This window comes from Diospyros lotus, chromosome 6 (genome assembly GCF_014633365.1).
Source record: "Diospyros lotus cultivar Yz01 chromosome 6, ASM1463336v1, whole genome shotgun sequence".
Taxonomy (NCBI): Eukaryota; Viridiplantae; Streptophyta; class Magnoliopsida; order Ericales; family Ebenaceae; genus Diospyros; species Diospyros lotus.
This window is the reverse complement of record NC_068343.1, coordinates 7,884,892-7,900,400: the sequence shown is the minus strand read 5'-3', so window position 1 is coordinate 7,900,400 and position 15,509 is coordinate 7,884,892. Positions and strand designations below refer to the sequence as shown.

Here is a 15,509-nt window from a genome sequence, read left to right as displayed (position 1 = left end):
GTACCCTGTCAAAAGAAGATTTCTTTGTTATTTTTATTTTATTAGTACATGTGATGATTGTTTTTACTTCGCTTAATTGTGAAGGATAAAAGTAGGGGCGTCAATGGTTCGGATTGGTCTAGTTCTATAAGAATGCAGTAACCGAACTATTATATATATAAAACCAAGTCATGACTAATCCATCACATCGAACCGGTTTCGGTTCGATTTCGGTTCTATCCAATTAACATTTAACTTTTAAACATTTTCGTAAAATATAAAATTTCAAACAAATTTGTTAATTAAAATAAACTCGTAACTTTATTAATGTTTCAAGTCTTGAAGTAAAAGTAGAACAAAATAATTCATAAACTATCTCATCAAATGATATTACATAGACTATTTAATATAGCAATAGCGCATAAAATGTTAGAAATAAAAGAGTTCACGAATCTCGCTAGTTTTCTAAGAAGTAATACTATTTATGCATATGTATGTATATATATACTTAAAAAATTATAATATATATATAAGTTTAATATCGGTTCCGGTTCGATTCGAACCATGATTTGAAAAAAAAAAAAAAAAACTAGTAACCAAACTAAATATATTAGTTCTTAATTTTTTAGAATTAAAACCTAACCATTGAACTATAGAACCAATCCAAAAGGTATGGTTCGGTTCGGTTTGATCCAGTTCACCAATTTTTGGATATTTTTTGACAACCCTAGATGAAAAGAAGATTGATTAAATTAAGAAATGCTTACGAAAATTCGAGATGAAATATGTAGACTCAAATATATTATTTTTATTTTTTAATGCAATATTTACAATATAAGGTATTCTTTTTCCTTCATTTGGGATTTTGTCCCATTGAATTTTTCTCAAATAAGATTTGAATGAGGCCCCACAATATTTTTTTTTATCTTTTATAAATTCTTATAATTTTAATAAAATTAATTAATTAAAAAATTTTATTTTTTTATTTAAAGGGTCACATTCAAAAAATTTGTCTCCAGCCTCCAAAAATCCAGGACCGGCTCCGCTGACAGCGCATGTAGCAGCTTAAATATTTGGGATACGACATGGCAGCCAACTGGATACAAGCGAGCTTACACGTGAATCCTGGAGGCTAGATGACAAAGTTGGGTCGCGAGAAGCGCTGACAGGGGATGGAGACATTGATTTAAGAAAAATGCTAGACAGAGAATGCTCGGGTTAGGTTAGGTTAGGCTGCGGGCGGAGGACACACGGCTTCCAAACGGCTGCCAGGCTGTCGTTGTACAGGTGGATGTACTTGTTTTTGACTGCCACGTGAGGTCAATGACAATGGGATGAAATACGTTTGAAGTCGCCAAGGAGAGATAGCAAAATACTGCGCCCCCACCCCCACAATCGCTTTATGATAACGCGGACGGTGACACAGAGATTTGATTTTTATCTTTTGGCTAGACTAGAGACCAAAAAAGCTCTGAAATTTAAACGGCACGGCTTCTTATCATCTCGCCGAAGAGTCCCTCTACAAAGCCAGACGCGTTTACCGACGGATTTACAGAAGAGATATCTCGCGATATTTTGGTTGTCAAAATATCGCGAGATATTGGGGTAAATTTTGAGGGCTTACCGAGATCGACTTTTCTTCCTTCAGCTTGCGTTTGCACATATCCCACTAAAAGAAGGAGAGAGCGCTTACCTTACCGACGACGATCTCGATCTAGCCGCGACGTTTCCTTCGGCGATCGAGACCTTCATTCGATGATCGAGATCAACCTTCCGCAATAGAAATCGATCTTCCGCGTTCTTCCCAGTACTTCCAGCAAGCGATGGAGACCGATCTTCCGCGATCTTCCGCGATGGAGACCGATCTTCAGTCTCGTCACCGTTCTTCCTCGCCGATGTCAGAGCAAGGTAAGCTAGACTATTATAATCCTCAGAAGGTTTCTTCTTTCGGTTTCTTCCTTCGGTTTCTTCCTTCAGATTTTAGTTTGTCAAGGACTTTTAGTTGGTTTCTTTGGACTGATCTTTGATTTTAGTTTGTCAAGGGCTGTACTCGATACTGCTTAAACTAGTTAGAGGTTTTTGCTTAAAGAGATTTGTTGTCGATTTTATTTAGATATAAAAGGTCTACTTGCTGAAAAGAGGAAAAAACTGTTTTGTGATAAACTCATTGATGATGATGTTATTTATTGTTTTGTGATATTTTATTTATGATGAACTCACTGAAAAGAGGAAAAAACTGTCGATTTTTGAGACCTGATGTTTTTGCATTAAAATTATTGTCTTCAAGCTTACCTGGTCGAGTCTTTTTGTTGCTTGTTAGGTTGTTTATGAACTTATCATGAGTTGCATCAATTATTCGTTTGAGGTTGAGAGGAGAAAAAAATAAACCAATTTTGTTTGTGGTTTAGTTCTTGCTAGAATGGATAAGGAATAATTTCATTCATTTGATTGTATTAGTCTTTAATCTTTACAATTACAGTTGTGTTTTTATAATCTGCCATTTATTATATCAATGATTTAGCATTATTACAAAAGAATGTGGCTTAGTATAATTAATTCTGATTATTAGTTAGGGAAATTACAATTGTGTTTTTGTAATTACAGTTGTGTTTTTGTAATTCTGATTATAATTACAATTGTGTTTTTGAATTAGGGAAATTAAATTATTTATTTAAAATTCAATAGGCTGATGAATTTTTTTCTTAGTTCAATGTCCATATGATGAAGAAGAGAATGTAGTAGTTTTTGATAATGAGATTGAGACTGAAGTAGGGGCTGACAATGAGATTGAGATTGAAGTAGGGGTTGACAATGAATGCACATCAGAGGGCAATGAGATGGTGCCTACAGTAGGGATGAAATTTAATGACCACAACGAGATTTATGAATTTTACAAAACATATGCTTATACTGTGGGTTTTCCTGTCAGAAAAAGGAATTCAAAAAAGGGTGATGATGGGTTGTTAAAATATGTGACATATGCTTGTAGTCGAGAAGGTCAGAGAAGCAGTGAAACAAGTAGCTCTTTGAAGCCTACACCAACCATTAAAATAGGGTGTTTAGCTAGGATTACAGCTGCGTCAGATGTGACAGGAATATGGAAAATTACTAGGGTAATCTTGGAGCATAATCACAAAACAAGTCCATCAAAATCTAGGTTGTATCGATGTAATCGACAATTGAGTGAACAAGTGAAACGAAAGCTTGAAGTAAACGACCTAGCTGGTATTCCAATGCACAAAAGTTACAACTCAGCTATCGTTGAAGCGGGTGGTTACGAGAATCTATCATTTGTTGAGCAGGACTGTAGAAACTATATTGATAGAGTTAGGCGATTAAGACTTGGGGAGGGAGATGCAGCTGCAATACAAGCCTACTTTGCAAAAATGCAATCACAGTGTCCTGGTTTTTACTATAGTTTGGATTTGGACGATGAGTCCCGATTGAAGAATGTGTTTTGGGCTGATAATAGGTGTCGGGAGGCATATAAAGAATTTGGTGATATTGTCACATTCGATACCACATACTTGACGAATAAGTATGACATGCCATTTGCCCCTTTTGTTGGTGTGAATCATCACGGGCAATCGACGTTATTTGGATGTGGTTTAGTATCTAGTGAGGATACCGAGACATTTGTTTGGTTGTTTATGACTTGGCTTCAGTGCATGGAGGGCCAGGCACCTATTGGTATAATTACTGATCAGGATAGGGCTATGCAAAATGCCATTCAAATTGTTTTTCCGAACACAAGACATAGATGGTGTTTGTGGCACATACTTAAGAAGTTGCCTGAAAAATTTGGGGGCCACCCTTATAAGGGTTCAATACTCTCGACCGTGCACGAAGTGGTCTATGAGTCGCAAAGTCCGGAAGAATTTGAACGGGGTTGGCATTCATTGATTGATATGTACACATTGCACAACAATGATTGGTTGTCCGGGCTTTTCAGAGAAAGAGGTCGGTGGGTACCTTGTTTTTTGAGAACAAGTTTCTGGGCTGGGATGTCAACAACGCAACGGAGTGAGAGTATGAATGCATTTTTTGATGGATATGTCAACTCAAAAACCTCGTTGAAGCTATTCGTTGAACAGTATGAGCGGGCCTTGAGGAGCAAAGTTGAAAAGGAATTCCAGGCAGATTTTAAGTCATTTTCACAGATGGTACCGTGTGCAACTAAGTATTGTATAGAGAAACAATTCCAAGAGGTTTACACAATCTCCAAATTTAAAGAATTTCAAGAAGAGCTAACTGGAAAAGTGTATTGTGATATTATCTCTACCGAGCTGACTTGTCTTGGAACTAGGTATGAAGTCCAAGAAGATATAATATTTAACGCAACAACAAAGAGGAAGACTTTTACGGTGATGTTTGAGGGAGAGATTGGTCGCATTGTTTGTAGCTGTCACTTGTTCGAGTTTCGAGGAATACTTTGCAGACATGTTATTTCTGTATTAATTCGAAACAATGTCAAAATGATTCCTGAGAGTTATATCTTGAGGAGATGGAGGAAAGATGTGTGTAGAGCATACACAAGGGTCAAGATCAATTACAGTGGTTGGGTTAGCACTCCTGAGCAGGTAAAATATGATAAATTGCAAAGTTTATTTGCCAAGGTTGCAAATTTAGTAGTGGATGATGAGGAACGAACCCGCGAGGTAATGGAGTTTCTTGAAAATCAAATGAACAATACGAGCATATCGAGACGAAGCATAAGTTCTGACAATAATATCCTTTCCCAAGGCAGTGTTCAAATCGCATTTGATTGTGGCGAAGTTGCAAGGACATCATCTAATCCCATTTTGGATCCGCATTGCGCAAAAACAAAGGGAGCTCCTAGAAAACTTCGTCAAAAGGGCCCATTGGAAACGAATACCATTAAACGGAAAGTATGTTTGCAACTCTATTTTAGTTATCTATTATTATCTACTAGTAGTATCATATAATTGGTTATACTGTTTTTTTGCACATGTCACTTTGAAGGCGAGCAAAGGAAAGCGGTCAATGGAAAATAATACACAACCAGCACAAGCCGTAATACAAGCAACGCAAGAAGTATTAAATCCTATGTTGACCCAACTTACATACCCACAACCACAACAGTTGATGGTGCATGCTTCTTATATCATATACTTCAATATTAAAATATTTTTCATTTATTTTAGTTAAACTAAAATTTCTTATCTTATTTGCAGGTGGGGCCGAATTATCAACCTTGGAATGCAGCGTATGGAGTGAATTGGGTTCCGGCTTATACAATGGGTCAACCATTTATGCCATCTTATTTGCCACCTCGACGACCCCAGGAAGACGAGGTGGGCATAGAGCTGATGAACCCTGATTTGCTCAAAGAGAGGCTGCCTTGAAGAGTAAGTGAAGCGGTTTGGTCCTTAATCATATTTATTGTTTTTGCTATTACATTGTGGTTAAGATTGCTTGAATAAGTTGATGATTCCTAGGTTGCTTAGTAACATTTTACTAATCTTTGTATTCTGTTTGATATGTTACTAATTTTGTTGATTCCTTAGTAATTTGATGATTGCTAGAATGATTAATCATAATTTCAGATCCAAATCCTTGTCAACCTGAATGGTGTAAACCAAGGTATTTCCTTCTATACTTGACTTTAGTAAAATGTTCCATATTTTTTGCAGTCTTAGTAAGTTCGGGAATTAGCTTATTTGGGATCGGTGCTAGGCAATGATGGAAGATCGAGTAAGTTAAAACTATCATAGGCTTCGGCCCAGGATTGATAGATTAAAGAGAGGTCCAAATCCACTAATTGGTGGCCTGATAAGAAGATGGCCCAGGTAAGTTTATCTTGTTTTTGAGGAAAGCGGGCTTCGCCTAGCTGCTCAAACAAGAACCAAGCATTGGGACTGATTCTTGGTTTCACCTTAGTGGGTCTTGGACCGATTGATCTGAGCCTTGAAGCCCCGCATTTGTCTTCTCCATCGCCGACGATTCATTGGAGTGAAACAGGGAGTATTGTTTTGGTTTTGTTTCAATTTCTTGTTTCATTATTTATTAACTGTTTTGTGCAATTTTGTTTATTATGAACTCATTGATGATGATTTTATTTACTGTTTTGTGAAATTTTGTTTATGATGAACTCAATGTTTTGTGCAATTTTGTTTTTGATATGGCCCGAGAACATATTAAGGTATCTCAACAGATTATCGTGGTTAAAAATATGTTTTTGATATAAACTCACTGTTTTGTGCAATTTTTTTTTTATTTTCTGTGTAATCAAAGCAGCCATAGTTACAAATGTAGATGCGATCGTCGGGGTGGTTTGGGGTGTAGGGTGGTTTGGTTGGTAGCTCTGACTGGACTTTTCTAATGGTTTTCTTTATTTGGTTTTGCCATTTTACTTCATTGTCCACTGTTGGATGCCTAGAAAGAGACTGGGATTTATTTGGTTTCATATTGTTATTGTTTTTGGAAATATGGAACTTGCAAATCCAACATACCATTGGCTGCAATTTAATTAATTAGTTTCCCTGACTTGATATTTTATCTGTTTGAATTTTCTATCCAGGAACATCTTAAGCCATATCATCCAGGACCAAAATGCAAAGAAGCAGCGTGAAAATCGACAACATACTAAGGGCTTGTGTGGGGTTGGCTCCAGAAAACAATATGATTTTGGAATACAAGTGAAGCATCGTTGTTTAGGAGGAAGAATTAATAGCAAAGAACTTCCGTATGAGAAATGTTGTTTTTAATTGTTTTAGGGGCAAACTTGTACGTGAACCCTCTGCCCAAGTGTTCTTTGTATTAGGAACTTCATGCAGCGTTTCAATTTTGAAGTGTAAAAAAGTAGGGGCTCCCTGAGATCTTGATTTTCTATCTCGACGTCTATATTATACGGAAGCAAGATTATTATTAGGTTTTTATTTATGTCATGGACTATGCATCCTCAGCTTTGATACAGCTATCTGCCAATTCAAAGTGATTTATTCATTTTAGCACTCACTATAGTTTACTCTCTGTCTTGTGCCATGTTATTTGCTTTTTTTCTTTATTCTTTCAATCTTTCTTTGGATAGATTGTTTTATGTTATTATGGTTTGAGGGATTTCATCTAAATGATGTTGTTTGCTGAATATATGGACTTGCACAGTTACATGACCATCATATTCAAATTAATTTACATATGTTTTCTTCTATATAGGTTTAATACAAGTAGGAGATCCAATCATATAGGTGTAGTTGCTTATGAATATACATAGGCTTAGCCCCCCAAATGAGAGAACATGACTGTGAGATTGTGCCATGACTAACGATCACAAACACATGCACTGCGCATGGAAGCAAGGCGGTTGCGGGTCTATCGAGCATTTAGTGGGTCAATTTACCCTGCTGATTTTTTTCTTATGTAAAATATGAGTATAATTATATTTTGATCTACTTTGCAATACTTAGATATTACATGTCTATCTTTAAACTAAAGTTTAACGCAAGCTTAAGAGTGAATTCAGGGATTAAAGTGAGCCAACAAAGATCGAAAGAAGTCAATTTGAGAATTAATGGCTTGATGAGCCAACAAATAGAAAATAGTCATGTTACTTTCTTATACTAGTTAGTACTTAACGTATTTGTACAATGTGACAAAGGTCATTTCTAATTTAACAACACATGTTAACATCATTTTAGTAGATTCGAGGTTTGACAAGCTCAAGAGGGTGCGTTTCCTTTTCCCTTGCGAATTGTTAGATTGAGAGATATCTCCACATCTTTCTCTTCAGAAATGCGAGCAAGACGTTGAACTAAGCGAGCCAGCTCCACATCTTTCTCATTAGATGCTTTGGCCGAAACACCACCACTTGATTCACCTTCGTCATACATCACTTCACTTACTTGTTCTCCAAAAGCATCAGCTTTCTTTTCAGGGCATTCGTCAGCCCACTTGAAATATCTGCAATCAGCACTACAACAAAAAAACATACGTCCTTTGTTCACCGTATTTTTCTCTACCTCCATCCACTTCACAAACCCCTGTCCACATGAAGGGCAATGTTGCTTTGTGGGACATTCCGACAAATTGTGACCAGAACGTCTACAGCTATGACAAATTCCTCTATTCTTTCCCGTCATTGTCAAATTCTGCAATGTCTACAATCACAAACAAATAATAGTTCAACAATTTCAACCGTCTAATATAAACTAACATAAAATTAGATAATAACACAAGTACTTCACTTTTTAAAATGTTTCAACCAAAACTATGATTTCAAATTAATGTAGCTTAATTTATGCATATCAACCTATCTAACTTAAAAGCTCATCAATGCTTGGATGGGTAAGCAATATAAGGAGAGATTTTAACAATGAACCATGGGTTAATCAAAAGCAAAACCATATTGCTCCCATTGGCAATGTCACATAATTAGAGTAAATATATATTGTTTTTGCTCAATATAGGATATCACATTGGTCCTTCAGCAAGCAGAGCCTTCAGTAAGAAGACTTAGTCAAAATTTATCACATTCAACCAAAAAAAAAAAAAAAAACATTATGCATGCATAATATAGGTTAATGTAAGGTAGAAGAGTAGTATTGGTATACTCTGTAGGTGTGGTTCATATTAGTTTTTTGACTGTTATGGCATGAATAATCAGATACCTCCCAGATATAGATATTCCCTAGTGTAGGTTATATCTCAAAGAATCATCAAGATTCATTTTATGCATGCATAAGAGGAATCTTCACAAGTCATTTAACATAGATTTGCAACATTCTCTTAATGTGTGGGTACTAAATGGATTTGATTCATGTTTGTTTGTTATTACCTGGATTCTCCACATATACTACAAAGCTTATAATAGTTTTGCAGTTGATAATGGATCAAGGAGGCATACGTTGTACGCTAGATAATAATACATTTAGATTTTTGATAAACTCGTCCTACGTGGCTATTTTCTTACTTTAGTACTTTGCAATTTGGCAAGTCTTTAGCTTGTGAATCTAATGTGTGTTTTCTTTTATTATTTTTTTCTTTTCCCTTGCACAGCTTCATCCTATTCTGATTTTGATTGGCCTCATCATCTTTAGAGGAGAAGGTGATTTGTGATTTTTTTATTGCTATTTTCATATAATTCATGACAGTTTGTTCCCATGCCATTACTATATCTTTAATTATTTTCTAAATGCAGCCATTATTAGTTACAAGACTCTTCCTTGGTATAATTGGTGTTTATGCCGCATTCAAATATCACAATGAGAGCCATATAAGTTAATGTAATATGTTAGTCACAGCATCACAAATATCACAATGAGAGCCATATTATCTCTTTATGAAAATACAAATTAAATGTCTGAAATGTTTACCTCTTCAGGTAGGTGCGACTGGCCAGCTGGTGGGGGGCTTCAAAGACCGTTGGCCGACGATGAGGGATGTAGTGGCCAGCAGGTGGGGGCGAAGTAGTTGCAACCAGTGGTGGCCCCAGATGGTTGTGGGGTTCGTGGGTTGTTGCGATTGGGGGCGGTTGCTGCTAGGCGATGCGATTGGGGGCGGTTGCTGCTAGGTGATGCGATTGAGCTGAGAGAGACGACCGCTCCTGGTGTTCTGGTGGTCTCGTCGACGGAGCTAAGAGAGACAACAGATGCTGGTGTTCCGGTTCAGTTGACGAGAACGACCATCTTCGGGCAGCTACTGAAATGATGATGAGGAAGGGGGTTTGACGACCATCTTCGGGCGGCTACTGAAAGGATGAGAAGGAAGGGGGTTTCAATCTTCGGGCGGGAATTGAAAGAGCCTAGACTTAGAAGGGGTTTCAGGGTTTCAATGGTTTCTGTGAAATATTAACAAAAACTGAGGGTAATTTTGTCAAATGATGGCCTTTCTGTAAACCCGTCTGTAACTTTTTTCTGGCTGTCTAGAATTTTCCCTCGCGGAAAGATCTTCAGTTCGGGCTCTTCTTGTTATCGTCTCTGTCGGCGAAAAGCGATATCTGTCGGTACTGTTTTGTACGTACTACAACTCAACTCGAACGTAATTAATGTGTTATCTTTCAATAGATTTGTTCTATTATTTACGTTGAATTTGTTTTTGTCAGGCAAGCGTCAGGTAAGATAATATTTTTGTATCTTTCAAATAAAAATAATTTAAGTGTTGGACGTGAAATGCGTTAATGGGATAATAATGGATTAAGTAGTTAAGATCGACTCGACAAGGATTAATTTTATAAGAGGCCTGAGAGTATGCTCAAATTGAAAAATAATTAAACTACGTAAATTATTGTAAATCTTAATGTAATATCAGATTTAAGATCTAATACTGGTTGCTTCTTTTAATCTAATCTTTAATCAATCACAAGGGGTATTATGGTTTTTTAATCATTCAATCAATACAAATTAATGCAATATTTATACCTTTCTGAAACCAAACCAGAGATAGAATTACCTTGGACGACACTTCATGTGCCAAACATCGCATGGCATTATTTAATCCCATCACTAATTTATCTCACCATTAACTTAATCCCATCACAAAATAACCCATGCAGAGCGAACGCCTAGTAAATGGTCAAATTATATATTTCTAACATAAAAAAATCATCCCAAGTCCCCACAGATTTTCAATTAAGCTCTGGGACCAACCAGTTGCAGAAATTTCCAGCCTTTCTTTCAGTATCAAAGCTTACCAGAAAACGCCTTTCCAGCGTCACAGTGTGCTCCCAGGAAGAAGCTGTCTGGGATTCACACAATTTGACGGCTTCTTAGAGCGAAAAGTTACGCCTGATGCTGCAGAACAGATTATCGTCCCCTTGAAGCTAGCAGAAATCCAGTTGCAAAGGCACTAAGAAGGAGAGCATTTTGGCACAACGGCAAAGTTGTTTCATTCTGACTTGGCGGTCACAAATTTAAGCCAAAAATTAACCTCTTTGTTAAGTTTAACAAAAGATAAGGGCGCATATAATTGGGCAGCTAGAGACTCGCGTACCGGATTCACCTTTCTTGAGTTTCTCTGGAGAAACAATTGGCATATACGTCTTGCGTGAAGAACTTGAAACATTGATTCTCATTTGCCTCTGGAAAGCCTGCAAGGCAACCGTTTATAATCCCTCAACAAGACTAAAGGCAGGTAGTTTACTTAATCTTCTCCCTTCCATGCTAGACCTCACTTTGCTGGCATCTACCCACCTTCCAGCTGAAGCAAAGACATTGTGTAGAATCACATATGATCCTGGATCTTCAGGATCCATTTCAAGGAGCAACCTTCCGATTTCCTCCCCAAGTTTAAAATTGCCATGGACTATACAGGCCCCCGCCAGAGATTCTAGGAGGCTCATAGAAGGCTTAGGGGGCAATTTCTTAGCAATATCACAAGCCTCATTCAAGTGACCTGTTCTCCCAAGAAGGTCCACCATGCAAGCATAGTGCTCCATCCTCGGTGATATCCCATCTTCTACCATAGACTCAAAAATCATCCTTCCTTGCTCGACTAGACCAGCATGACTGCAAGCTGATAGAATACTTACATAAGTAATGTCATCAGGCTTTACACCGGAAAGTTCCATCTGTGAGAAAAGAGCAAGGGCGGCCTCAGCATCCCCATGTAGCCCGTGAGCGTTAATCATAACACTCCAAGAGATGGGATCCTTTATAAGCAAGCCCTCGAATAGCTTCCTAGCAGTTGAAATGTTCCCACAACTTGCATGCAGATGAATCAGTGCATTGTTAACGGCCAAATCCTTGTCAAATCCTTTGTGTATCGCATAAGCTTGCACAGAATTTGCGAGACTCAAGTTGTTTGTCTGAACACAAGCTGAAATTAAGCTCAAAACAGTCATGAAGTCAGGTTCTATTTCCATTTGAAGCAATTGACTGAAGAAAGCAACTGCCTTTTTTGCATTTCTTGTTTGTACAAGAGCAGAAATCATAGCGTTCCACAAAGAAATATTTCTTTTCTCCCCTATTTCAAACAGCAAAAGACAATAGTCCACATTTCCAAATCTAGCATACATGGACATAAGAGACGTAAGAAGAGAAGCCCCTAGTCCAATCCCTGTTCTGGTTGCATACGCATGGATGGACTTGCCTTGCGACAGGGCATGGCATACTGGTATTATATTTAGCAACGTTACATAGTTTGGCTTCTGATCCTCGTCTATCATTTGACAAAACAACAACATGGCATCATCCTGTAAGTTGTGATGTCGATACCCTGTGAGCAAAGCATTCCAAGAAATCACATTCTGATTAAGCATTCTCTCAAAAAGTAACTTGCCAGAATCAATTGCTCCACAGTTGGAATACATGCTAATAAGTGCATTAGCTAAAGAAACATCACAGGCAAATCCAATTCTGATGGCATGGCCATGAATAGCCATTCCCTCCAACAATCTTTCAGGTCCATTGTAACAAGGGAGAACACTTATCAGGGTAACCAAATCCAAGTTCGTCCTTTCTTGTTGCATCTGGTGAATAAGGGCAGCAACATTTTTTGTTTCTCCATTGTGCACGCATCCAGATATCATTGTATTCCATGAAGTGGCATTTCTGACATTCATTTTATGGAATAGGTTATAAGAATAAAAAAGCTTACCACAGTTGGAGTAAAATGCCAAAAGTGCATTGGATAGATTGAGATACAAATCAAATCCATTTTTAATACTATATGCATGAGCAGATTTACCAGGCAGAGTGGCTTCTAGTTCAGAGCAGGCAGAAAGGATACAGACAATGGATACTGCATCTGGATTAAACCCTGCAAACTGCATTTCACGGAATCTAGCCAAACTCACACCCCACTGTCTATTATGTACAAGTGCTGAAAGCAATGAATTCCATGATAAAAGATTTCTATCAGGCATCAGATTGAAAAGAAACTCAGCTGAACTCATCTCTCCAAGCTTGGCATACATTGAAAGAAGGGCTGAAGTTATTGCGGGCTCTTCATCTAACCCATTTTTAACTACACAAGCATGTAGGGATTCGCCATATAAAATGCTATCAATACCCGCACAAGAAGGAATGAGGGACAAGAACGTGATCATGTTAGGTTGCATGCCAGATTGGAGAATTTGCTGAAATGTTGCAAAAGCCTCTTTGGATTTCTGGTTCTGTGCATAAGCAGAGATCATGGCATTACACATGGTAACATTCTTTTCCAAAAAACAATCAAACAAACTCTTTGCATCGCCCAACTCCCCACCACCAGCATACATTGAAATCAAAGCAGGGATCAAAGTTCTATCCAAAGAATATCCAGACCTAACAGCGAAGCCGTGAAGAGATTTTCCCACATTCAGAAATCCCAAACGGGTGCACACTGGAATTGTGCTGGCCAAAGTGCTCACATTAGGTCTCAGACCCACTGCAAATATCTCCCGGAAAACTTCAAAGACCTCTTCATTCGGTCCGTTTAACGAATACCCAGAAATCAAAGCATTCCACGGAACCAAGTCTGGTTGAGGAATTTCATCAAGCAGCAAACGTGCAACCTCTATTTGACCACATTTTGCGTACATATCAACAAGAGCTGTCTGCACAACAACATTATCTCCAAACCCAGTTCCCAACACAACAGAGTGTACAGCTTTGCCAATCCGAAGAGTGCCAAGAGCAGAGCAGGCCTTGACCACGAAAGGAAACGTGAAATTATCAGACGGGCAGCCAGAAATTCGACATTTTTGATAGACAGACAACACGTCTTCAAACAACCCATTATCACAGAGACTCCTAACCGTCAAGTTCTGCAAGAATATGCTAGGTTTTTCGATCCTTTGAAAAGTAGAGAGAGCTAGTTCGTGAGCACCCAGATCAAAGCATCGGGTAAGAAAATGTGCGACCAGTGATTCATGGTTGAATAGGCCTTGCACGAGGAGGAGAGATTTCAGTGGCTTCAAGTCGTCGGCTGCTTTGCAGAGGTTCAACAGGCGTAGGGTGTCCGGCACGAACGAACTGTAGAGGGTTGGCAATAGGTTTCGAAGAGAGGAACCGGACAGAAACGCCATGGAGGAGTTAGTATCATGATGATGCGAAGAGGACCAATGGTGGCTGAGGCTCGGCTAGGCTCCGGTCGGTTTGATGGAAAAACATTTCACTGGAAAAAATAATACTTGTAATGTGGCTCTGTGAATGTTTCGATTTTTCTCTTCAATTTCTACGTTTGGTTTGAGTCAAAAATAATCTTGTAAAAGAGAATAGTTTAATAGCTAGATGAAGCTGGGAAGTGAAAAGCTGGACAATGAGAAATGTGGTTGTTTTAGGTTTTAAAATCGAAAAAGTGAAATTTCTTACCTTAAGAGCTCTCCAACTCATTTCAAAATTTTTGTAAGAAGAGTTAATCACAGAATTCAATGACAAGATTTAAATACGGGACGCCAACCGACTATATAATGGCTACAGTTCAAGGACTCCTTAAGTTTCAATTTGTGCTCACCCACAATCGTTAGGCTATGCCGTGGGGAGAAATGTAATTGTTTTCACCAAACAATTTTTCTTTCAAAGTCTAACTTGAGGATGGAATCAACTTTTAGAAGTTCATTAGTTGACATTTTTTGATATCACGATGAAAATTATTTTTTTATGCTTTTATTCAACCAATGCACTACATAATTATGAAAATATTTTAGAATCTTTTACACCAAATACATATAATCTTAATTTATCTATTTTTGTCACTATAAATTTATTGACCTGATACTTTGTTTAACAAAACTTGATACAAGAGGGTCATTATAATTTCCATCTAAGGGTGTTTATTAATCAAGATAAGAGAGAGAAAATATCAAATATAGGAAGCATTTTAGATGTTTGGTCTTTCTAACATATTTATTAAATTTATCTAATTATTTTCAAAAAAAACTCTCACGTGACCTCTTATTTCCCTATTTCAAGATAAATTTATCTGATCTCTCCCCTCAGATAAATTTAGCTTATATTTTTTAGATAAATCTCAATTACCTATATACCCCTTATAAGATAATTAATGTCATTTAATATATTTTAAAATTTTAAATTTATTAAAAAAAATTATTCATTTAAGTCTTATAATTAATATTATTTAATACATTTTTAAATTATCAAATATTTTGATAATTATTAAAATTTAAATGACATTATTCCTTTCATCAATTTTTAAAATTTAATTTTTTTCTCCCTATATATATTTTATTAAATAATACAATTCTTTTTACTAATTTTTAAATTATTTTATTTTATTTCATTTTATATTTTATTATTTATTATAAAAATATATTTTAACTATTTTTAATTATCTAAATAAAATTATTATAATTCCAACAATAATTATTTTTACTTTTCAACTCTAAAACATTATTTTTATTTTTTTTTACAATTCATATTAATCATAAATTTATTATTAAGATTAATAAATAATTTTAAATAAATTTAATATTAGAGATATTTGGTAAAAAAATGCTTATCTTAACACTTATCATATGCATTAATAAATACATAAAAAAAAATACAATTATCAATGAATTTTAAAAAATTTAACAAATAATCTGATAGTAATGTTAAAATACTTTATAGTCTTAACTTGATAATTCCATATCT

The 15,509-nt window shown here is 36.6% G+C and overlaps 2 protein-coding genes and 1 long non-coding RNA gene across 3 annotated transcripts; 1 reads left to right on the top strand and 2 right to left on the bottom strand.

Annotated features, from left to right (window-relative positions):
- The first annotated feature begins 1,802 nt into the window (after nt 1-1,802).
- On the top strand, nt 1,803-4,925 carry LOC127803729 (protein FAR1-RELATED SEQUENCE 5-like). Its single transcript, XM_052340167.1, has 2 exons — nt 1,803-1,887; nt 2,686-4,925. Exons 1-2 carry the CDS (start codon nt 1,803-1,805, stop codon nt 4,923-4,925), a joined length of 2,325 nt encoding a protein of 774 aa, XP_052196127.1.
- A 2,604-nt stretch (nt 4,926-7,529) lies between these two features.
- Nucleotides 7,530-9,890, bottom strand: LOC127803229 (uncharacterized). Its single transcript, XR_008023470.1, has 2 exons — nt 9,312-9,890; nt 7,530-8,096 (listed from the first exon to the last, which is right to left on the bottom strand). It is a non-coding gene; the product is annotated as an uncharacterized LOC127803229 (long non-coding RNA).
- Nucleotides 9,891-10,298: 408 nt separating this feature from the next.
- LOC127803032 (pentatricopeptide repeat-containing protein At5g39350-like) lies at nt 10,299-14,122 on the bottom strand. The gene is made up of 2 exons (XM_052339031.1): nt 10,927-14,122; nt 10,299-10,826 (listed from the first exon to the last, which is right to left on the bottom strand). Exon 1 carries the CDS (start codon nt 13,940-13,942, stop codon nt 11,039-11,041), a length of 2,904 nt encoding a protein of 967 aa, XP_052194991.1. The 5' UTR covers nt 13,943-14,122; the 3' UTR covers nt 10,299-10,826; nt 10,927-11,038.
- Nucleotides 14,123-15,509: the final 1,387 nt, after the last annotated feature.

Coding starts and splice junctions, on each gene's coding strand:
- LOC127803729 (XM_052340167.1), top strand. CDS start 1,803: ATGGAGACCGATCTTCCGCGATCTTCCGCGATGGAGACCGATCTTCAG. Junction 1,888..2,685: donor CTCGCCGATGTCAGAGCAAG/GTAAGCTAGACT, acceptor TTTTTTTCTTAG/TTCAATGTCCATATGATGAA.
- LOC127803032 (XM_052339031.1), bottom strand. CDS start 13,942: ATGGCGTTTCTGTCCGGTTCCTCTCTTCGAAACCTATTGCCAACCCTC.